This window comes from Enoplosus armatus, chromosome 6, assembly GCF_043641665.1.
Source record: "Enoplosus armatus isolate fEnoArm2 chromosome 6, fEnoArm2.hap1, whole genome shotgun sequence".
Classification (NCBI taxonomy): Eukaryota; Metazoa; Chordata; class Actinopteri; order Centrarchiformes; family Enoplosidae; genus Enoplosus; species Enoplosus armatus.
The window spans coordinates 1,888,330-1,913,810 of NC_092185.1; the positions used below are offsets into that span (position 1 = coordinate 1,888,330).

At 43.9% G+C, this 25,481-nt stretch overlaps 1 protein-coding gene across 2 annotated transcripts; it reads right to left on the reverse strand.

Annotated features, from left to right (window-relative positions):
- Positions 1–2,509: 2,509 nt before the first annotated feature.
- mfge8b (milk fat globule EGF and factor V/VIII domain containing b) lies at positions 2,510–25,426 on the reverse strand. Of its 2 annotated transcripts, XM_070906870.1 has the most exons (11): positions 25,300–25,426; positions 16,823–16,945; positions 16,413–16,544; positions 15,569–15,601; positions 9,745–9,858; positions 8,913–9,094; positions 8,418–8,573; positions 7,940–8,084; positions 6,567–6,751; positions 6,318–6,473; positions 2,510–5,559 (listed from the first exon to the last, which is right to left on the reverse strand). In XM_070906870.1, exons 1-11 carry the CDS (start codon positions 25,367–25,369, stop codon positions 5,416–5,418), a joined length of 1,440 nt encoding a protein of 479 aa, XP_070762971.1. In that variant the 5' UTR covers positions 25,370–25,426; the 3' UTR covers positions 2,510–5,415. The 2 variants fall into 2 exon arrangements, with proteins under 2 accessions (XP_070762971.1, XP_070762973.1); XM_070906872.1 differs by lacking the exon at positions 15,569–15,601.
- Between the last annotated feature and the right edge of the window lie 55 nt (positions 25,427–25,481).

Genomic DNA, 25,481 nt, shown 5'->3' on the forward strand with positions numbered 1-25,481 from the left:
TTTCAAACCTCACAAGACAAAATGCAATCAATAAAACTCGATTTATGGATTTCAGTGAAGCAGTTAAGTTGCTTTATTCCCAAATTAAATTAAACTTAATAGAAACTGAACAGCTCCTAAAACCCTGAGACCTCCCCTCAGTGTTCGTTCGCGGCTGCAGGCTCCACTCTCCAGTGTGACAGCCGTTTCCCCTCCCTGTGTGTCTCTAAGCCATTATCTCCCAGTGTGTTTGAACAGACCCGACCGGTGCTCTTTCCAAAGCCCCAGATGAAAGGTTTTGGCCTGGGGCCCCAAATACCAGCAGCCTCTGTGAACTGCTAGGTGACTGTGGCGTTGGAGGGGTGTAATTTCTGCAAGGCAGCAACACTGAGGGCCAGAGAGGCGAGCGGAGCTGAGACCTGGAGCTGAGACCTGAAGCCCAGAGAGGCGACATGAAAGAGGAAGAGATGCCTGTGTGTGTTTATGTTAAGAGTCGAGCAGTTGATCGTGTCAGTATGTGCAGTCACACACTGTCATTAGTGGAGACTCCTCATGGAAAGGATGGTTAGTCACAAACGGTGTGTGTGTGTGTGTGTGTGAGAGAGTGTGACTGAAGTGATTAGAGAGGAAGGCTTCAATAAAAGACCAACCGGAGAGTGAACTGCAGGGCCCAGGGTGACAGTTTCCAGCTTGATTAGAAGATAGAGGGCGAAATGAGCTGTAATAACAAATAAGAACTGCAATTTCCCATCTTTTTGTTAAGTTTAGCATCACATGCAAAATGCCAAGTAAGGAGTATAGTAATGATCATCACTATGTAAAAGGCCCTCATCACCTGACAAATCAACAGTCTCCAATAACACAGGATTCCCCTCTTTTAGCCCTTGAGATGTTGTCTGTGTTGCTACATACCTGATCTAAAATAGCAGTTGTTTTCCAGGAGTGGATCCTTCCTGTTCAAACCCGCCGCGGTGCCTCCAGTTTCCTGCCTCCTTTGGCCCGGCGCCCTCGGTGCATCGCTGGCCAGCTGTCATGCCAGGAAACCGGACACAGAGAAGCCTCGCACGAGGCAGATGGAGGTGCGGTCAGTTGGATTAAATTTAAAACTCATATTTTCCCAAGACAACTCAGGGAGATATAATGCAATTTACATAGAAAATATTAGTCAGTGTTCACTTCGTTTCAGTTTCGTGACTGAAATGACCCTGGTAGTGGCTTGATTTGGAAAACATTCACTTCAAACTTGGGTGATAAAGATGCTTCTGGAAATGCTTTATATAGGAACCAGTGCAAGTGTTCTATAGACTGAATGCTATAATGTCCATAATGTTTTTGAGTGCAGACTCCTCACATATTCACACATCCTCTGATACAGGAACACAATGTTTTTCTGTTGTATTTTGGGATGTATCTGTTTCTCATCAGCTGTAGTAGAAATAATAGCTGTGACTATACAGTGACTTCAATCACGTCCGTGCAATGGGTTTATCTCAGTGGTTATGCTAAAGGCCACCAAATGTGGTCGAAAGCTTCTGAAACAACAGCTGGACCTTGTGTCCGTTTTTTTCTTATTTTTATTCATTTTAGTCAAACTTCTGTTTCCATGGTGAAAAATAAAAGTTTTAGGAAGGAACTCAAGTGTTCTCTAATTATAACAAAGGGTGACTACATACAGGAAGCATCCAGAATTCATAAAAGCAATCATGTCATATTGGTGATGTACAATTGGCACACGATGGGAATCCAACCATTAAAAATGTAATTAGCGTAATTTTAAAAAGGAGCAGTATATGGAAACAAACAATCATCCCTCCGCTGGACCCTGGACCTGTAAGAGTTGCCCTCCCCGAGCTGTGCAGAGAAAGGATAATAGGGGGAAGACAAGATGGAGATCTGGAGGGGACACAGAGGAGAAAGCTGTCATTACGTCCTCAACACTCTTCAACTGCCAGCAGCTCCAGAGGAAGAAACAGCTGGTCTGTTGGTAACTAGATGAGATCATCCGACAACTGTTGTCTCATGATAATTAGCTGGTATTTACTAATTGAGCACAAAAAGTGACGTAATCAACGGCCTTTTTCCTCAGATGCGACTGCTGCGCTGAAACACAAACACTGAGGCTCCTCCGTAACTTAACCTTCACAATGTCACAGTGTGAATGGATTTTCTTGGGATCGTGTGGTTCAAACCCTACAGGGGGATTTCACCACTCCAGCCTGACCTTCAGAGACTGTAATGAGGCTGGGAACGTGGCCTGAAGATACCTTTGGAAGATTGTATAGTGGTATAAAGAGAGATTAGGCCCCCAGGGTGTTTAAATGCTAAACAGGCAAAACGACCCTCAGTGCTTTTGGTCTTTTGATCTTCCACCTTTTTAAATGGAAAACAGCTCCGTTTAATTCAGCAATATGATTAATGATATAGCCTACATATTGCATCCAGTGATAGACACAGAAGTACAGTCTGTTCAAACCATTTAGAGTCGATTAAAAATGTCTGGTTTTTTAAATTCTTTATTTATTCTTCATTTTAAGATACAAAGGCCAAACATAAAGAAATCCTCTTAGAAACACAATACTGGAATAAAAAAACAACAACCTTCAAATCCAGTCAAAATTCTATGAGGTCAACAGTCAGTATAGAAAGAAATGAACTCATATAATACCATAAAAACACATCAATGCCATCCATTGTTTTGATCGATCATAAAAAAACCTAAACATGGGGGGAAACTGGATATCTACAACACTTTGAATGCTGATGAACACCTAAAGGAAAAGAATGAAACTATGTCACCAAAAAATTCAAATCGGTTCAACTGAAACGGAGTAACACGAGTCAATAAACTGCATGCAGACGGGGATGACAGGGCGGCTGCGCGTCTGCAGCAATAATAAATATTATAGTGTTGACGCCAACATCCCTCCTCGGCCTCTCTGTGGCACCGCTATCCCCTCATGCATTTTTAAAAGGATCTTGAATTAATATTCATTGTTATCAAAACTAACACAGTATAATATTGCACGAGCCCATAATTCATGGGGTGGAAAGGTTTAATACTGTGACGGGGGGGTGGGGGGGCAGAAGCTGATGATATGGCGGGTCGTGTCACATGTCCGGTGGAACCGTAAAAATCAGTTTTAATTTGGTTTCTCTCTTACAGTCTTATCAGCGAGGCCTCAGCTTTGAACTGGAGGCATAATGTTGGACCCTTCACAGATGGTCTGCAGCAAACATTAACATCTACTAATACGGACAGATCTCAGTGCTGCAGTGCTGCAGTGCTGCATATATGCATCTCACATATTAACGCTAAACAACCGAAGGGATTCCCTCAGACTTTAATCCAACAAAGAAACTGAGCTGAGTATATTTTTTTTACTTCTACATGTAGTAATGAATATGTTTACTGTTTGTTCTTCAACGCACAATACTGTTTTTTTGTTTATAATTTTGTTTTTTGGATATTTCAAATATTTAAACGCAAACATCAAAGTGCCATAAAAAAGTGAAACTGTGTGAACACAACTAGAAGCGAAGCCGAGTGAGTTAGTTTCAGTAGCATTTACTGTACATGAGGACCTGAGATCACATCCGTCAGACATTTTAAACTCGCAGCCTCTATAATATTGTTCATCTCTCAGTTTGTGATGCTAAACTATTAGTAATAAACACAATTCTTTATTATTTTTGATTTAATACAGTCTCTCTAGCAAAGCACTAGTGTGATGTGTAATACACCGATAGCTGTCCATCATTCCAAGAGTCATGAACTGGAAGAGTCCAGATCTGAAGTGGTTCTGAGAATCACAGACGGTGAGAAAAATCTCTACACATGCTTCTTTCCAGAATCAGTCCACTTCAAACAGCCTGTTAAAGACGAGACTAATCGACTACAAACTGACCATAAACGCGACATTTCTTTAACCGAACCACGTCAGGACATTTGATACACATCTGCTGTAGCAGCCAATAACACATGAATACTGGATTCACTGTCACATGTTAAAAAAAACACATGAATGCCAAAGGTGAAATCACTTCCTGGATGAATAATGTAACTTCAAAGCACGAGTTCTTGTGTAAGATGTCCTTGATGAACGTGTAAATCTCACTTGACGACTATTATTCATTCCCTCGAGTGCAATAAAGCGTCTCCTCTCTTTCACTCAACCCTCAAACATCCTGTCTGTCTCTCTCGGGCTGCTAGACTATCTGACTGTGATGGTCCTCTGACGGATTATGTCCCACAATAACAGAGATTTAATGTGTTTGATTAATCTTTCGTTGCGTGTGTGTCTGCATCAGTGCACCATATACTATATTTTTCTAAATACGCCCACAGAAACTAAGATCTGAAGGTGCTTTGGCACAAAATGAGTTGATGACTTTACACTGATTTGGCCCGAAGCCTCCAAACACTTTTGTAAACATGTTCAGTAAAACTGAGGATTTGAGTAAATAGTGGGATGTTCGCTCTTCTGTTATTGGCTGCTACACGTATATATTTTACCAGAGTGAATACTACGTTTACAGCTTGGATGTTAACCCTCTAAAGCAGTTCAAACAAAAGTACTGTAGGAAACATGAACTGAGGATTTTACTGCCCAAACCACTGCAGAGAAATACTAAGAATACTGAGGAACACAGTGGGACACCTTGAGATTTTGAATCTCTTCTTTTTGACGAAAATATGGCAAATGTGCATGTAAACTGGTTTTAAACTATTTGGTGTTACTTGCTAATATTCCCACTGAAGAGCAACAAGCATGTTTCTTACCAGATTTAAAGACAAAGGATACTTTCCAATATATTAATCAGATTTTCTTGTGTGCAGACTCACTTTTTAGTAAAGACAAGTGTCAATGTACCCTTTGAAGATACTGCGTGTGTGTCGTGATCGGTTATAGGATGTGTGCAAGAGCTTATGTACATCACCAGCCGTGGGTCATGGAGGTTCAATGTTCCAGGTAGAACTGATCTAGGATCAGAGTCTAGGCAGCACCAACTGATACAGCAGCAGTCCTGTTACCCCTGACCTCTGACACAGGGACGAGCCGGTAGGTGGGATAAAGATCTGACCCCAGCTCTGCTCAGGAACAAAGAAGATATACAGTCGTTTCTTGAAATGATCACAGATTTGGTTCAGGTGGAAAAGACGAGTGATCAGTTCAGGAAATGAACAAAGAGGGGACACTGAGCTAAACTCAACCAGGACCCTGGTAACAGTGGCTAAGGGTAACATCTCCCACCTCCAACCAGCCAGGGTTGGGGTGCCGGTGTGCTACTCTGGTGTTTGCTGCCCCCTAGGGCTGAGAGCAAGGCAGTGCAGGTGTGGCTCAGGAGGGGAGAGGGGAGGGAGGGAAGAGGAGGAGGGGAGGGGGGAGGAGGTAGAGAAAGGAGGAGAAGGAGGAGTGGGGGGGGGGCAGGGAGGCGCTACTCGTCACAGCCCAGAAGCTCCATTCGCAGGGTGATGCGCTCGTGCCACTCCCACGGCAGGATGCGGACGTATCGGCCGTAGATCGGCGGCTCAAAGATGTTCTTTTTGTGAACGTTGTTGTCGCTGTTTCCTGGAAAGATCTGAACAGAGAACAGCAGCCAATCAGCATCCCACAGATCGCAGCTGCTGTTAGCCTGAACGATCCAAATAACACAACGTTTTTATGACGCTTGTTTTCGTAACTTAACACTGATGGAAATATTGATGTCTCTGAGAGTTAATACATTATTTTTTATGATTAAAAATGAGCTGCTGTCATTGCTGAAAACAGACAATTATGTATGACAATAAACTGTATATTTATTGTTAAAATAAATCATTAACAATTTGCACAACCTCATAAACAAATGCAACATTATCCCGTAAAAGATCACAACTGAAGTTCAACTGTAAATGTTTCTTTGATTAAGCCAGAGGAAACTGACAGTGTTCCACATCCCTGATTTAATGACTTCATTTGGCTGAACTTCAGTGCACATCTGGCAGGTAGATTAATAGACTTTCGGATGCACCGTGGATGAATGCAGAAAACTAATCAAACCCAGTGTCAACATAATTGGCTCCAGGTGTGTAGACGAGTACGTCAGATACAAGACGAAGCTTTTTGTACTTTCCTTTGAGACAACACAAATAACCAACACTGTGAAAATCCATGTTATTACTCGAACAATGATTATTAGAATTATTTGAAGTACGTATTTTTTGTCTTATGGTGCATTTCTGTTGTTCATACTACTGCTATTTGAAAATGTACATTCTGTTTTATTCCGTGTGCTGTAGTTTTGGTTTTTCAAGTTTTTTTTACTCCACATTTGTTTCTGGCCACAGCTGGACTGACCTTGTCTGTCCTCGTGGTCTCGTCCTTCACGATGGTCCAGGACTGTCCGTCGTCGCTGTGAGCCACTTTGAAGGCCGTGACGAACTGGATGGAGCCAAAGTCTTTGGCCCCCTGTGTGATGACTCCTGTGATCTTCTTGGGAGACTGCAGGTCCACCTGAGGACACAGAAACAGCATCGCTTTACAAACGCAGCGATGGGCAAACTGAGAAACAACAATGTGCAGCTCTGCTCTGTCCTGCTCTCCTACCTGCAGCCACTCAGACTGGTTGTTGGTGGCGGCGGTCCAGGCGTTGGTCTTGCCCTGTTTGTCCAGCCGGGCGTAGTGAGGGTACCAGGTGAAGGCCTCGATGCCCCAGGTGCGGAAGGTGCTGGAGGCCGTGATCTGGCGGTTCGACACCAGCCGGGACTTCATGCCCATCGGCTCTGAACAACCTGAAGTGTTTGAATACACTGTGGAGGTGAGACCAGGCAGAGAGACGGAGGAAGAGACAGAAAAAAGAGGAATGGAAAGAGAGAGAAAGAAAGTATGATAGGGACGGGGGGCGGACAGGAAGCGGGCCCAGGCCGGCCGGTGATGTGAAGCAGCAGACAGAGATGATGCGAGATGTGGAGGACGAGCGCAGCAGATGCAGTGGACAGAGAGACGTGACATACCGGTGAACGTGAAGCCATAAACGAGCAGCTTTAGGCTCAGCTGAGCTCACACGGTGGAATCTAATCGCACCTTCGACTATTTGTTTCTACCATCTGTGGCTCGAGTTGGTCGCACCCACATTATGAAGTTATACAGTCATCTTTCACAAGTTTGCAATTAACAGGATTCTCATACTTTCTGTATCACATGTTCAGTAGGCGCAGAGTGCCAACACTAAAGTAGACACAAACCTGTGGAGCTCACTGTACAAACTGTACAACACTGAGTGGGTTAGTGAAGCAGCTGAACATGCAGCTCAGATGAACTGAAAGTTTTTCTAAAGCATCATGTAGCTGTTTATGCAACATCTTTTCTCATTCTCACAACATCATATCACATATTTTGCATTGAAGCGGATGTACTTTTAGCAGTGAAAACAGGTGACACCAAAATAAAACAAGCTACAAACACAGCAATTTGGGATTCATGCACAAACGGGGGGGCACAACTGACACTGACCCGATGAATGAGACAACCATTGAGAGAGATGAATATGTAATGTAATGACTTTTCATAAAAGGAACAGCAAGATGAACAGAAAGTTGTTTCCATACAGAAGATTTAAAAGAACCAAGTATGACGAACGTGTTCCCTGCAGTAAAATAACCTCTAAATCTTTAGCATCTAATGTGCAGTATGCTTTCCAGTATCACTACAGTAAAATATGCTCATATGTTTTTGATACACATCTGTGTTCAAAGTTGTAATCTTCTGACTAAGTATCCTTTGAAATATGATCAATCGCTGCCTGTAGGGCTGAAAATAATTAGTGAGGAAACAAAGGAGCTTAATGTGATTAAAAAAAACTGTTTGAATGACTGAAGATGTGAAAAGCTTGTTTCACTAACAATCACCAGGTTACCCAACAGCGTGTGTGTGTGTGTGTGTGTGCGTGTGTGTGTTGTGTGTCTTCTGTGTGAGTTTACCGTTGAGCTCACAGCCCACCAGCTCCATGCGCAGGGTGCAGGCCTTGCGACACACCACAGGGACAATGCGAATGTACTGGGCAATGATTGGGGGGTCAAACAGGTTGGTCTTGGTGCCGTCGTTGTCCACGTTTCCAACAAATACCTACAAAGAAAGGCGGCGTTAGCAGACTGCGTCAAGTGTACCGTTAATTTGTCATTTCTGTAACCGATGAGTGAAACTGATCATCAATACTCACTGTCAGCTTTTACGTAGAGTTATATTTTCTAAACTAAAAGATTTCTTTGTTGCTTGTTCAATCTAACTTGAACTCAAATATACAAATCAATAAAACTCACTCTTTCCTTTTAAAGAGTAAAAATAATACTAACGTAACCTCTTTCTCTGTTTCACGGCTGGTGTTGTTGAAAAAAAAGCATAAAAGTAAAGTCGCAGAAACATTTAGATAAACTGCTGCGTTTATAATCGTCTCCTTACCCGGTCCTTCCTCTCTCCGTCTGTTCTGTACATGGTGTACGTCTTGCCGTCCAGGCTGGAGGCCACCTTGAAGGCCTTGATGAACTCAGCTGTTCCCATGCGACTGGCACCCTGCGTCACGATACCCGTGAAGCGCATCTTTCTTTGCAAGTTGATCTGAAATTGTGGAGAGAGAACTGACATTAGTAAATTAAGTTTCTATTACAGTTTCTTTTTCAAGTGACATAACATGAAGGCAGGCAATGTGGGGATGACAAGTAGTCTTTAAAATAACAAAAACATACAGCTGCTGAGCAAAAGCCTCTTCCTGTGTGTAACTGTCTAAATGATCAATAAAGCAAGTTTGATTACTAATTATTTAATAGCAGGAGTGTTTCTAGATGTGTGAAAACAAGTCTAGAATTAGAATACATCCAAACACTTCCATCTATGCACCATATATGTACAGTACCTGTCTACATGTCACTCTACACAGTTAATGATCCCTGGTCTCACCCCGATCCATGGGTTCTTGTCATGTGCAGCGGCGCTCCAGGCGTTAACCAGTCCCTTGTTGTGAAGGCGGGAGAGCTCAGGTCCCCAGCGCTGCAGGCCCAGCATGCTGTAACGGACTGATGAGGCTGAGATCTGGGACTCAGCGATGCCCCCTCCCTCCATGCCGAGGAGAGAAATACAGCCTGTGGAGGAGAGGTGGTGGTGGTGGTGGGTGGGGGGGGGGCAGATTCAGACGTCAGAGTAACATTTCCCGCTGTGGCTCGAATGCAAATTTGACATACAATAACCTTTCAGAAGGCTGACTAAAGGTTTATGTTTCCAGCTTTGTGACCTGCTTCTGTGTGAAAACCCAGACAACAATTTTACACTACGGCTAAAGAGAAGAAAGAAGGACTCACACTTATAACACAGAAATGTCTGAACATATGGTCACATGCCCAAAGCTACGTGAACCATGAAGTCTTTAAGGATGCTTTGACACAGCTTCACTGTAGAAAGCATTGACTCCTCAGGCTCTCGGTATGCTGCCTATTGATCATCCTAAACCACAGCAGCTTGGCCGCCTTCCCATCACACCGTCATTAATGTCTTTCTTGCACATCCTTCAATTAATATATTACTGTAACACCAACAATAGTTCACCATCACATATGGATTCAGTGTGCCTGTATGAGCGTGGTTTGCTTACTTGAATAAATGGGAAATTACTGACTGTGTTGAGAAAACACACTCATTTATACCAACTGTAAACATTATTGTATTTACAGAGGACAGCAGTTGGTCACATGATGCCATTTTTATCCATTTAGGAGCGTTGACTGGTCACACTTACGCAGTTGGCAATGTTTGCCCACATACGGGGACGGGCAGTGGCATTTGAAATCTCCGTCCAGGTCCCTGCAGATGCCACCATTCTCGCACGGCTGGCCGGCGCAGTCATTCACATCTACAGAGAGACAACTCACACCGTCACTCGCTGTGCTCATAAACAGCTTACTGGTCACAGTTAGTGAGAAGCGTGAGTGAAGATCACGTCGTGCTTTAGAGACGGGGTTTGATCGTTCTTCAGCTGCTTTACACTGAGGTTAGTTGAAGCCATGCCAACAGGACTGGAGCTGTAGAAGAGAGACGGCTAGAGAGAGGAGCTTGTTTATTATCATTAGACAGTAAATGTAGGCTTGCTCGAGATATCTGGTATCAAAGAACCGGCTGCACCAGAAGATCATGCGGTCAGGATGTGGAGTTTATAATGGAAAGCTCCCAGGAGTACATGTGTTTAGCTGGGTGAGTGTGAAGATGAGAAAATCCCAAACTTCACGATACAAAGAAGAGTCGAGTATCATTAAGGGCCTTTACAGCGCAATGTATGTTGAATTCCCTTGCAATTCTCTGTACTGCCTCTTGATGGCGCCCCCACCAACAGTATCCGTCCCGCTCAAAGTGTGTTAGATGAGTCAGGGAGAGGAAAACGAATCAGCAGAATGAAACTCAAACTCCTTTTCATCTCTCACCCACCAGAACTGTCAGTGTGACTAAACCAGCTTTGAACGCGCTCTATATTGACCACATACAACAGGGCACACATTCAGCTGGCTGCATAGATGACTGCACGCCAAAAGGGGGATTTCAGTGAGTCTCTGAAGCTTTAATCTTTAGTGGTTGTTATTATGGACGAAAATGCACGCAAACAACCCAGCGACACCGATGTTATGTTTCTGTCCAACACACACACACACACACACACACACACACACACACACGGCAGCATCTCCCTACCCACATGCTCTCTCCATAAATAGCTCCGTGTCCAAACATTCATTCTCACACAGTCACAGGAGGAATACAGTCATTTTGAAATGTGCATCGACACACTCTGGATAACGAGGTCCACAGTCATGACACTGTCACATAAAACAGACTAAAATATTCAGCTGCTGCTGCTAGAAATAAACATCAAGCTCTCCACACTTTGTAAATAAGCTCTTTGATCAATACACCGTCTTGGAACAAGTCAATAGGTAGCAGCTTCCTCTGTCTGTATCCAGATATGCCAATATATTCATAATATCAGGGTATCCTCTGGTTTTAAACATTTATCAAAGGCTATTTAAGATGGTTTAATCAAAGTTGTTAAGTATCCTAAATTAGGACACTGACTAAGAGTAACAGAGAGTAAAAACTGCAACAAAGGCCGAATGTGCATCTCCCAGTTGGTTAGGTCAGTTTTAGATTAATGTTACTCTTGTGCACAAAATGTATTTAAATTTAATTAAAACCAGACAGCTATTTCATGAAGATGGATGAAAAGATGAATTATTCATTTGCATGGGGCACAAATATAAGAACAGTGTAGTGTTTGTGTAGGTTTCTAATGCAGTTCTAACTTCAGACTTTAAGAGGCTGACTGGACAAAATGTTCACATGCTCCATGATGTCAGGGTACCAACAACCAACCATGGGTTCCTCACCTTGTGGCATAGAGAACAACAGCCCTCCCATGTCAGAGAGGACGCCCCCCCCCCACGAACCTGTATCTGTAATTGATGACTGACTGACGGAAACTCTGGTCGAGTCCTAGCGTGTGTCAGCTGGTGGCTCTCTCTCAGTAAGAGGATTGAGCACCATCATACAGCCTGGTCAGCTTCAGGGTCTAATCCATTTATCTGACAACCGGGCCGGGAGGAGGGGGGGTGTCAGCTGAGGGAGGAGCCTGAGGAGCATGCAGCATCTCTGAGACAGGTAGAGGAACAGGTGGGTGCACTATGACTGCAGAGGCTTGTAGGATTGTTTATTACTGAATAACTGTAACCATGAAATGACATCAGCTGTTACATATTTAGCAGTGCCCACCGTATCAGCACAGTTTGTTTAAACATATAGATTTTGGGGGGCAGAGCGTGTGCTGGACTCCATGGCCTGTATTCAAAAAACCCTATAGCTTATAACAGAAACAGCACACTACCACAATATTTACAGCGTCAATATCCGCCCCGGCATGAAGCGAAAACCAATATAAATCTCATGTTCCTGATCGATGCAAAGCCAAGGTCAGCTGGCAGTGATCGGCAAAGATATCTCCGTCCAGGCTCTGTGCTGCAGCCAGCAGCGTCTGACGACCCAAACCTGCTTTTGTGTTGCTGCGCGAGAAGAGTGGAAGGTGCTGTACAATACGTTCTCACACCTCACAGCGCGAGTTTTGACAGTAGAGCGTGATGTTGACAGTTTGACAACAACACTTCCCTTCAAAGCCAAAGAGCAGAAACTGTGTGAGGAGTGAAACGAAGACAGCGTATTGTCCAACACTGTATTAAAGTAATACATTTATGGTATAATTAACCTTCCATCTTTTAGAGACAACGTTTGCAAAGGGACTGTTGCTTAGAAGAAAAGTCTTTTCTTTCAACCAATGGCAACATGTAATAAGGAAATTACATCTCACCGTTACCATGGTGCAGCAACCAAGGGGGGGCGTTCTGAAGGCCTTCTGGTCACCAGATAAAACCACAATGGCATTATTCAATAAAAAAGACTGAAAGGTTTCCAGATGTGTAATTTGCTGTGCACTGTGTGGACTGGCTGCAGTACACCAGGGAGCGCCAGCAGCACCCAGAATAGCTTTGAATCGGACCTCAGCCAGACTGTCACTCTGTGCTGGACGGATGCAGAGCTCCGAGATGAAACTTCTGATGTCATAAAGTATATTTACAGAGCATATTATTTAAAGCTGTGTTTCTAAATGCTCACTCTGAAAAGATCAAGGCATGGTGACATCAGATCCTGTGCACTGGTAAATGATAGCTGCGGTTCTTAAGACTGCAATGTCTGCAGCATTTTAAATACCTGCAGCTGCAGCAGCACACCGAATACGTTTGAACTTTATTATTATTGTAAGAACAGCTCACCTGAACTCAGAATGTATAAACAGTACAGATTCCCTACATGTATGCTGTATATTCTCCTTTTCTTTATAACAAATATAGAGAGGTACTTTAAGATAATCTTAGTCACAGAAATAAAGTGTCATCAAACCGCAGAGTCGTGACTTCAATGAAAAAAGTCTTGGAAGTTGTAAACGGCTCAAAGTCAAGAGTTATTCAACACCACATTATGGTCTCATATTTACACAAATGTGGTTCCTGAAGGATCTCAAACAAGGCGTTCAACCCCCAACTGCTGAGTGGTCAACAGAAGAGTTACAGATGTGAATACAGTGTACTGAACTGTGGATACCAGGATGCTGATGGAAAAGAGCATACTGGCTCAGCAAACCTATTTTGAATTAAAAAAAGGATATTTTTCCATAATAATTTAGTAGAGCTGGAAATTTAGAATTTAACTGAAACCAGCTCGACTCAATAACTAACAACTATCGACACATAGAACTTCAGTTCTGTCATGCCGGCTGGATTTCTCCCTCTGTGGTCTTCATGTTGGTGTTCACCTGTGAAGGTTCGGCCTCCTCCACTCAAAACACGACAGCTGCTTCTGTCAAGACCATGTTGTGATTCAAAGTGAGCAGCTTTGTGGATCAAATAGCACAATCTAACGTGTTTCATGCAATAAAGCAGGAAATACACGCCCGGCTTAGTCGGATCCATGACAACACACATATATATATTATGTATACGCACACACCCTGTACTCCATAGGGGGCATGGAGCCCAGTCTGCCCACACTACCACATCCTGGGAGGAGCTGAAAACTCTCCCAAAACAACTGAAAAAGCAGCGTGCACACACACACACACACACACACACACACACACACACACCACACGTACACGCACACGCCCCCTGTAGTGACTTCCAAGAAGCAAATAACTGCCTTAATCTGTTATGAAAATCTGGGATTTAGAGAAAAAGACTCCTTCTTCCCTCACTGTTTCCATCCATCTGGCCCAAAGTGAAGTGAGCAGCTATCGATATCTCACACACACACACACACACACACACACACACACACACACACACACACACACACACACACACACACACCTCTTTCTCTGCAGCCCATAAAGGCTTTTAGGCCAATTTGACAGGACAGTCAGAAGTGCTGCAGTCAGACCTGAGTCGTGAGTGTGACATTGTCAGGAGGGCAGACTTAATTCACCGTTCCGCCTCCACGTTCACTTTTCCGCCCGGCAACAGCAGCAGCGCTGACGTTGCGAGCGCTCAGCGCCGACCGCCACTTTCTGTTGGCTCGACTGGCACGAGGGATGAACCATGTGTGTATGTGTATGCTAAACAGTCTGTATATGAGATCATGAGCTGTGTGTGGTTGTTCATGTGGGATGAGCAGCGCAGTCGAGATTTTCTTGCTCCCTTGATCTGTTTCTCAGAGGGATTTTAGTCCTTTTAAAAGGAGAAATTTATTCAGCAATGAAATACAATGAAACTACATATTGATAAAACTTCTTTCCCATAACTGACAGTTGGCCTTGAAGGAGAGGATGATGCTATTTTCTACCCTCTACTTCCAACTAGTCCATCTTCTACTTCTTTACTGTTGCGTTTTTCTATTTATAGTTTTCTAGATGCAGTGGTTTGTGTGAGAACAACATGTTCTTCCACATCTGGCTCCAGTTGACCAACACCTACTTGTCAGGCTCTGTATTTGGACGTTTTCTGATCAGAAACCAGTTCACCCTCCAATCACAGGCCATGATATGGTAAGCGCTCTACCAGGTGAGCTACAAGGGCGGCCCAACATTTCTGAACTTTTTAATCAATTTCTGCCCCAAACTGTCTGTCTCAACATGCAGTCTCATGTGTTAAGTGAGTGTGAGGACGCTAGTTAAATATTTAACTACTACGCCTCCTCGGGTTCACCACAGTCTCTGGTTTTCTACAGCCCGTCTTCTTCTCTGTTTCACACAAACCATAGGAGCTGGCTGCCATGAGCCTCACTGCTTGCACACACACACACACACACACACACATTAGAGAGCACTTAAACTGTCACAACACAGTCATCAGGAGCTGTGAATGGAGGGGCAGCTCCCTGACCCACCAGTCCTCAGGGGGGCTCTCATAAACCAACACGGTCAAATTAATTTCCCTCATCATTATCCTGGGACATTATCTAATTAGTGTAAATGCCTTCTCTTCAGAGGGCATTACATTCTGGCAGTGAAGCTAAATGTACCTGCCAAAGCACTGAGCGTATGGATTTTAATGATCTGTGTTTTGTGGTTCTCAGGGGTCAAAGGGAAACAACAGATCATGTGTCAAGATAACAAGTCAAATGAGACTGGAGCATAGATATGGTCTGGGGAACTCTAGATCAAAATAGATGGTAACTTGGAAACAGCTTAACTGGCTCAGGAGGCATGCGCACAGTTTCACTGAGGTCTTATGAAAGGACATCTTCCTGTCAGAGTGGGTGAACTGATCAAAAGGTGGTGTATCTCGGGCCCTGTTTACACCTGGCATTAACATGTGATCTGATCACAAGGGACACTGACGTGATCTCACTGCCGGTTTTGCTGCTGGCCTTGACTCTGTGAATGTGTGTGTGTTGTTGAATTTCTCAGCCTCCACATGCAGCCTAGAGAACAGAGATCACCTGGATCCAAGAAGGAAAAGAGACCACAGCGCAAAACACACAAACACACACACATACATCTTTCTCTCCTCGAGTCCCATTTCCCCTGTTACCTTTTTGTGAACTCAAATCTGCCCCTTGGACACCTAGGATAAAAAAGCATACATAATCAAACACAAATACAAACAGGCTTTTCCCAAAAGTCCCACTTGATTCCTGTTAAATTACTTCTTTGTGAACACTTGGCCACTGTTATTCTGCCGCCTTCTCACACAAACAGTAGCCATCTGTGTCTGTGTGCAGGGCTGCAGGCAGTTGGAGGAGCGCAGCACATGTTCCCACCGTTGCCTCCCTCTCTCGGGATGACCCTGACTGAACCGACCTGGTCTGAGTGACGTGTGAGTGAAGCTCCCATGAGGGCGACAGCTGTCTGTCTGGCGACCAGCACTCACAGCAGCTGTCACCATGTTAGTGTGTCAGGTAAGACAGATAAACAGGGACCTCATTACACTTGCCAATTAGCTGTATGGGAATTGAATCTACAGTAGGTAAAACAAGGATACTAGCATTGAGACTTTTAATATGGTGTGCTGCTGTAGCTGGAAATAGTGAGGAGGTACTGTAGTGACTAACTTCAACAAACAATCTTAATTACACTTTCAGTCAAAATAGAATAAATATAAAAATGAGATGGGACCTGAGATATTCCCACTGATCTCAACATTTTGCAGTTAATAAGAATCAGGTTTATAGCCAAGTAAGTTCTCACACAAAAGGAATTTGTCTTGGTATAATGGTGCATAATAATAAACATAGCAGCAGAAAATACAAAGAAAGATGAAGCACTGCAAGTCAAGAAGCATAAAAATGTGAAAAAACATTCTTTCATGTATTTATTACACTGCTGTCTTTTGACCTACCAGAACGTAAATACACAAACCTTTGAATCAGACTTACTGTTCTGGCAGTGCACTCCCTCGAAGCCCGGCTGGCACTTGCAGACGTACTCGCTGAAGACGTCGCCTCGGCGGGAGTGGCCCGTCACCTCGCAGATGCCATCATTCTTGCACGGATTGGGGTTGCATGGCCCTTTTGGACGAGGAGAACGACACAGAAGAGGAAGGAGAGGAGAGTTTAACAGGTTGAGCAGCACTGTGTATATAACTGTTTATAAATCGTTTATGAGGTGGGGGACAGTGCTGACCCAAGTGCATTTTAGAAAACAGAATTAATCTGGCTATTTAGCTTTAGAGCTACAACGAGCGGCTCATTTGCTAACCAGATCACAAGAAGCACCAATAAGTGATTTGTCTATGTTGTCATTGTCTACCAGCAAATGAGGGGGTGGGGGGGTGGGCATGGCCTACCAGTCTCAGTCTCATTGCAGGTTTCTCCAGAGAAGCCATCAGGACAGATACAGATGAACGGAGCTCCTGCCCCGGTCACACAGGTTCCACCGTTACTGCACACGTTCACCTTACAGTAATCACCTGGAGACAGAGGGAGGGGGAGGGGGGGGGGGTGACAAGGTGACTACCACAGAACAAAACATTTTAAGAACTGAACGCAAACGTTTATTTCGTCAAGTTAAAAGAAACGGACCCGTTTGTTTTCAAGTCACAGAACCTCGTGAATCTCACAAACACAGACAGTAACTCATGTTGTGAATTATTGTGACTTTCTGCTGTTTCCATGCAAATGTCTAGTGCAGCAAAGACAACTGCAGAGAGGAGAAAGACTGGTTTGTACTGGTTTCCACTCTTCATTTCACATCCATGAATGTATGGCAGCATTTCCGGTCAAACATCTGATATTTCAAGGCCCATAGTTCAGGACAGGAAGAGCACACTCAGATACTGTGGCAGCTGGGTGAGTAGTTTTGGCATTATGCATGTTTATACTGTATTTAGTCCATTTTTGTTCCTGTGATGGAAATCCAGACCCCTGGTACAAACTGATCAAGATGACCATATACTTATAGAAACCTCTCTACTCCCTTTTACTGTGAACTTTGACACTGAAACCTTGTGTTTTACTCGTCTGCAAATACCAGACTGCTTGGGACAGGCCTCAATAAGATGGCCTGAATGGCTCTGCTGTCCTTTAAGATGCTGTTCGGCACCAGCTAAAAGATCATGACTGACCTGCTATCTTTCCCTGACCTTGCAGTGTCAGTGCGAGTCCATCTGCAGAATTAAACCTACGAGAGAGACAAGTTTTCACTTTGTGCTTTATTCAACAGAACTCTCCCCCACATTCCTTGTGCAGTTTTTAAACATTAAAACCAGATTATATTCACCAGTTTGAGTTTTTAAAAAAGAAAGAGTAAAAGGTGTTTCCTGCTCCTGTGTGGTGCTGCTGAATAAAGAGTAAACAGCCGGCTGCAGGTCGGATGGTCTGAACAGCTGAGTAAGCCATCACTACACTGTAAACACAACACAAACACTGGATGCTTCCACCGGCATCACTGCTGCCTGGACTGGACCTGACAATCTGGCAGCTCTCTGGGCACGAGGGAAATCATGTCAGATCGCAGTGGGTGGGGAAGAAAGGAATCAAGAGGCGTGTAGTGGTTTTCAAAAGCATGAACACTGAATGAGCTACGATTTACAGTCAGAGAGAGTTCTGCCCTTTGGAAACTATGACAACACTGCTTAGAAAATAGTGAAATTAAGTATGATGCATGAGTGAGGGAGCCTAGTTTCATATGAAATGAATTTTAGCATCTAGAATATATAACACATTGAACAATGAACCAGTGATTACATTTTTCTCAATATAGTCACAGCACATAGCAGTTTAGAAGTCAACATCTCAATTAAACCCTGTTTTGACACATAAAATATGGAGGAAGTGAATAATTGGGAGCCTTTTAACACCCATGAAGACAGGGAAGGCTTTCTCAAGTTAACACTTATCATTTGGATAATTGTTCAGGAAATTGAGGTTGGACCCCAAGTGTGAAATTGGGGGTTTATGTACCACAGTGTCAGCCATACAGGCTAAAAAGGAGCTCTGACCCTGTTTTTTCAGTGTTTCAGCAGGGTACCTCAGGGGGGTAACAAAGCAGACTCGTGGGAGTAAATAAATATATCGTTTTAGACTTCTACAGTAAAGGAAAGTGGCATTTTAGTCCCGCTGAGGGTATAATTCACAGAGGCCACAAGGCCACGGCTGAGAATGGCATTTTGAGGAGACTTAACTTCCTCTTCATCTCTCTAATCCCACTCAGAGTAGTTTATTCAGAGCCAACTCCGGCCAACACGCAGCATTGTGGAAAAACTAACTAGCTCGTCTTCAGAGACGATGGATTATTAAATAAATTATATTACAAATGAACATAATGTAGTTTGTGAAATACACTTAGCAGTTCTATTTCAAACTCTGATGTAAAAAACCTGGAGTCCACTTAGCGTCCATTAGCAATGGAGGAGATGTAGGGTAGATTTCACATTCACTGAGAGACAAGAGAGAAAGAACGAGATCCACTCTGCCAGCATCCTGTTTGTCTGTTTATCCACTGAACTGCACTTCCCATGGATGTCCAGTCTTATCAGTGCTGTATCCAGTGTCATGGCCTTCAAGTGCGTTCACATCTCATGGGACTCTTGTGCAACAGGCTGGGCTGGCACCGCCAACACATCCTTATCCAAATGTTGCTGCCTGTTTATCTTTGGAAAGGAACACTACCTCCCTCCCTCCCTTCACCGGCAGACAGCTCCCTACAGGAAACCCTCTTAGTGCTGAGAAATAACAAGGTTGAATAAATGACCTTCCAAAAATATTTTAACAATCTAACTATATATACAAATAAAAAGAGACGTAAGAGAGACACCCCACTTAATTTGACTGTCTCTGTGGATGTTGCTTGTGGTGTGCCCTGACTGAAGGGTAATTTCGCCGGAGGCTTGCCTGAGTTTTCTGAGGAAATTAAATTTGTGATGTATTAGTCAAGGTGGTCAGCCAAGAGACAGTGGTCAAACCACCAGAGCCTCCTTGGAAATCCCCAAAGTGATGCCACTGTCAGTAAAAACCACATCTGTATAAAATTACACGGGAATGAAGGAAAAACAAACATGACGGGATTTGAACAGGTTTTGCTTTGCACAAGGGTCACGGGACGCACTCAAGACAAAGAACGACTTTGAATTCAACCAATTAAAGACAGTATGCAGTTATGTGTTAAGTGGTTTCCATCCCACATCAACTGTAAGCTCTGCTGCTCGTTCAGAGGAAACCAGAGACATTATCTTCATGAACAGCTGACAGACAAATGCAGTTTCAGATAAGCACGAGTTTGTGCTACAAGTGAAATCTGTGGCTGTAGTTTCAGTTCAGTTCACTGAGAAACCAATGCAGAAAAATAGGTGTCAAAAAGACATATTTCCTCACTAACCTCTACTGATATCTGGCCTTGCAGAGAAGTTTGGTTTTATGTACTTGGGTTATGGGATGTTTGTCTCTGAATGAATGAAACTGATTATGTTGCTCACTGTATTGGAACATGACATTTTCAGTTTTCACTTCTCGCTTCAGAATCAGTGATTCAGTTACTCAGTTTTCATGGAGCTACTTTCTGCTCACGACATAGTCCTCATGAAAACTGTTAGACCGGAACAGAAATGCACTTTTAAATGCTGTGAGCACCACAAACAAGAATCCATTCACCTCCATTGTGTTTAGGAGGCAACAGAAATTTCAGGTATGTATATCTAATAACCTGAACAAAGAAAACCAAACTATCTGCATGGCTGCATATCACTATCACTAGACGTAGTGAGAAATGTCCAGAGGTCTCCTGTTGCTGAAGTAATGACTCTTTAATCCCTTTTCTCTCAAGAACCACAATGACAACAAGCCACAGCATGTTGATGTTGTCTTGATACTCCAGTAAATGAGGGTGCGGAGCTTTAAAACAGGCTGAATTCCCAAAGCAGTCAGTTGTTTTAATTACATAAACACACTGATATTCTCTCTGATAAATTTGCGTCATCTGGAGGATACAGCCATCTATCTCATCTATTTTGCAGCATTTAATATCGCAGTAAAAACACATTTAATACTTTGTCAAAATTATACCACTGCTAAAAGTTCCCAACACGGTGCCCCACTTTGTCCTGACCACAGTGACAGATTAGGAAGGTATGTGGAGTTGTGTTTGGCAGGACAGGCCATTTCCAGAGGGCATTGTGCTTTTCTCACTCCTTATGAGTCATGGTCTGTGCCTTTCCCATGATGCCTCAGCCCAAGAATGAGGTTCAAATACCAGACCAAAAACACAGCGCAGTTAGAGCCAGAATCACATAATGATCCAGTCCCCACTGAGACCCACTGACGAGAAGGTGTATGTGATTCTGCAAGAGCTGGAGCTCAGACACCAGGACACAGCTGGGGTCAGGGACAAATGTAAATAGGTTTTACTACCACCATGGCTAAGTGACCATGAACATGGCACATGCCACACATGTTTGCTGTAGGAGCTTCACGGAAGGAGGAGTCACTCCCGGTTAATGAGCTACTACCGAGAGGATCAACCAGCGGTCTGAGTGAACACACTTGACCATATTAGATCTCAGGTGGTACCTTTTTACAAGGCTAAGCAGAGGTTACAACAGAGAATAAAACACCTCAGGACTGTACGGGAAAACCTGCTCTAAGGAGTCATTTAAGGGCTCTGCACCATGACTGAGGATGAAGACGGGGGAGCCATTTCAGGACATAAGGGGACGCTTTGAGGACACTCACTGCAGCCCATAATAGAGAAACAGCGACTTGTTACGGAGATAAAATAGCACTTTGGATAAAAATCGCTTTGACATAAATGAGCAGGCGATCCTTAATCAGTTTTATGTGAAACTAAATCATTTCTGGGGGGGCCGCTGTGTTTAAGTGTTCACTGACAAAGCAAAATACACACAGAACGCAGCAATGGGGAGGAATGTCTTTCATCAACACGGAGAAAATCAGTGGTACGCAAAAATAATACACTTAGTTTCAGAGGGATTTGAAGGAACTGGCTTATTAAAAAGGTTTGTTTGAGTCAAAGCTGTAATTTAACCTCCACACCTGCTGGTTGTGTAGGGGCTGATAAAGGCAAATATATATATATATACATATATATACATATATATGTGTGTGTGTGTGTGTGTGGTTACGTCAGTGTTCACATCTGATGTGTCCTGAGGCCTGAAAACAGTAAACGCTCGGCCCTCTGCACTGTCACGCACACACTGGCATGCTGAGGCATATAGGCTGGCAGGCAAGTGTGGGAACTCAGTGTTCCAGAAAGCAAAGGACGGACACACACACACACACACACACACACACACACACACACTTGTCCAGTCCTTATTAAAACTGTTAAGGGTGTGCTGAAGCATAATAAGAAGGCTTGAGACCTGTAGAGTGCCCATTTAGTCTGATGACCGGCCACTGCCAAACTGCACAAGTGAGTGCTAGAGACGTAAGGAGAAGGGAACCTGGACATGTGTAACAGGAAGTGGATTTATCAGGGCCAGGACAACCAGAGTCCTTAAATAACCAGATATTCAGATATTATGGTCAGCAGGACTCCAGCTGCAGGTGAGCTTTCTGTAATCTGCAAGTGCTACTCCAGTGCAACACAGCCATCTGCTGCTGCTCCAAAAAAAAAAAAAACAACTACAAGCCAGCCTCTAAAAATACACTCAGGCGTCACGCACCATCAACAAAACAACAAGCTTTACTGTAACCTAAATAGAGGCTGACGTCGTAACACAGCAGCAGTCTAAACTGAATGGAGTTGAACCTGTACATCAATACGGTCACTCAGTTGTCAGTTTTTCTCTGATAATATGAACACAAAGAACCGCCGGTTTCGTCCTCGGCTCATTGTTGAAACTCACGTGACGGCGTGTAAAATATTCAACATGGCAGATTGGAAACTGGGGCGACAGACACTAATAAAGCGGCCCAAATTAGAAGATACTCCATATTGCAATGAAACATTGATTAAGGAAGCTATTCAAAATTCAAATGGAAGAAAAAGAGCCTGTCCTGAAGTGATGATGAAGTCAGCGCTGAAGACGGCAGCAGCCTGAAGGGAAGACCCAACACAGGCAGACGGTGAGAGCTAGATTTGACAATGGAACACACACATTCACAAACGTACTGAAGGTTTATCAATTAATCTGCTGATTATTTTATTGATTCATTGCATTCATGCACTTTATAATTCCCCAGAGCTCAACGTGACTTATTCAAACGTCTTGCTGTGTCCAAGCAACAGTCCAAAACTCAGTTTACGATCATACACGACAACGAAAAGCATAAAATCCACACATGTGAGAACCTGGATTAAGATTGGCCTTTTTGCTTGAGAAATGACTTAACTGATTATCTTATTATTTTCTGATGGTTGATTAATCAACTAATTGTTTCAGCTCTCATCCACTCTTCGGTTCGGTTGTCCAATTCCAGATTACATTGTGCCAATTCAACATCTAATCTAAGTTTATCTCCAGTTCCTGCTTGAAGCTTTTCAGGGTAGAAAGTCCTCTAAAACTCGGTATTAAAACCCAGAATAATGGACGCAGACCTTATTCGTCAGAAGAAATACTGGACTTCCTCCATCTAAATGACTAATGACTAAATAAACCCCAAATAAAAGTCCCTGTATGATGGGACATATTACAGTGTGACCGTGGTGACGGAACATCCATCACTCTTCAGCAGGAAATTAAATTCCTTGTTAATTAAGTCCAATAACTGCCTGATATATTGGCAATTAAACCCTATCTTACACCCACAAGTACATTTGCACCAATTTAAATTGAAAAGTGTTCATATGCACCTGCCTGCAGCCACAAATTATACACACACACACACACACACACACTCCTGCCGTGCCATTGGCCCAGCGTCTGGCTATATTTAGCCCTGGTTCACTCAGTTGCCCTAAGTGGTCTTGTTGTGAGAAAAGACTGCCTCAGCCCTGATGCAGAACACCGTCTTCCACTTCTCTCCCCTCAGCAGCAAACAGACGGGACAAGTGAGCTACAACCTGCTGAATTGAGCCTAATCAGGTAAAACACAGGGGGAATAAAAGCCCTCCCTTCAGCTCTTATTCTGCCCTGCAAACATTTTGCATGGCACGGCAGCAACAAGTCCACCCCCCCCCCCCCCCTCAGCTCACTGACAGTGTGGAAAGGTCTTAGTGAGCACTGTTGTGGGTGGAAGTTCACTGGCACATCTGTGTTGGCCGACTGAATCCGGAAAAGTGACTCAACGCTCAGAGCAACCACACCTATTCTCCCCGGCTGTCCCGTCCCCGAGCACAGAGGAACAAACATGCCGGGATGTTCGCTTCTCTCCAAGCTCCTTTAACTTCAATTCTAACAAAAAAAAAGGTTTTTAAAAAAAGAAAAAGTGTATCAAACATTTATGTAAGTGGTGCAGCCTGTCTGTCACGCAAGGGTATATAAAGACGTTCCAGGACACGGACTGGAGACACAGAGCTGGTGTGAGTTGAGCTGACTAGTTTCTGGGGTAGTGGTCCTCAAATGTTCCCGAATGAAGTCACATGCTTGCATTTGCAGCCTGCAGTGTGTTTGTCAACATAGTGGATCAACACATGCATCGGAAAGACTCAATAAGGATGCAGTGAATTGCAATATTTATGGTGTTGTCAACTATAGGGGGTTGACATGGACTGCGTTTCTAAAAATAAATGACAAAGATGTTTCACAAGCAGCTTCAATGCTGCATTCAGGTTCCATAAAATTATTTTGAGCCCACGTCAGGACTACTTTAAATCACATATCTTATGTAATACCATGTCCTTTAGTTAACTATTTCATATGATGCTTCCCTCCCTCACATTTTTAAATAAGTCTACGAAGAACGGAGAATATTCCTGACCTCCGATAGTGAGCATTGATCCCTGAGGGAGGAAAGGTCAAAGGTTGGACTGTTTGCCGAAAGTCCAAACGTTTCATCTGACAAGAAACACACAATCTGTCTTTCACACAGCAACAACCCAAGTCATGAATTCTGCCCTTCGTCGAACAGGAACATTTTTACATTTGGAAAACACACCATCACACCAGTGTGACATGTGATGCCTTCTCCTCCGCCCTGGAGAACCAGGCCATCTTACTCTTTGTCCATCGGCCTAAATGTGTTTGATGCATGGAAATGCACACAAAGCCAAGCGCCAGTGGCATGAGGTTAACACAGGACAAGTATAATAGGCAGCCTGCATGTGTCCTGCTCCTTAAAAAGTGGCCTGAAGGTGTTTTGTCTGTACCCACACATGGTGCCTGTCCTACAAAACCATTCAAACACGCAGATACCATCCATTCTAAATCACCATGTCTCTGAACATGTACATGTCCAATCTTGTAGTTTCAGAGCCGAACAACGTCTCACTTCTCACATTCCCACACGTCCTGTCCGCTCACTGAAGGACCGCTTGAACTTGCGCACCTCCACGCGCCCTCCGCCCGGTTACTACGGTGATGAACTGACCGCCACTTGTGTCCGGCAGGCTGAGATTAAACCCCCACATAACCAACACACAACCCCCACATAACCAACACATAACCCCCACATAACCACCACACAACCAACACATAACCAACACATAACCAACACATAACCAACACACAACCAACACATAACCACCACACAACCACCACACAACCAACACATAACCAACACACTTAGCGAAAAACTTAAATGAAGAGAGAGAGAGCAACTTAACGCACAGCCCGTCTGACTCGACCAGCTCAGCGGAAACAGCAGCGGTCCGAGGACGTTAACGGCGGCGGTTTGAACTGTAAACAACAACAAAGAGGAAACTTACCGTTCGCCTCAAACACCAGACAAGCGGTGAAAAGTTGCAGCAGAAGGAAAAACCGTGTCTGCTCCTTCATGGCTGCTGTTTGTTTTCTCTCAGTCGCTGGTTCGTTAACGGGACGACGGGACCGGCAGAGGACGGCGGACGGCGCTGCTGTGGCTCGAGCTCGTTGTGCGGCTCTAAACTCC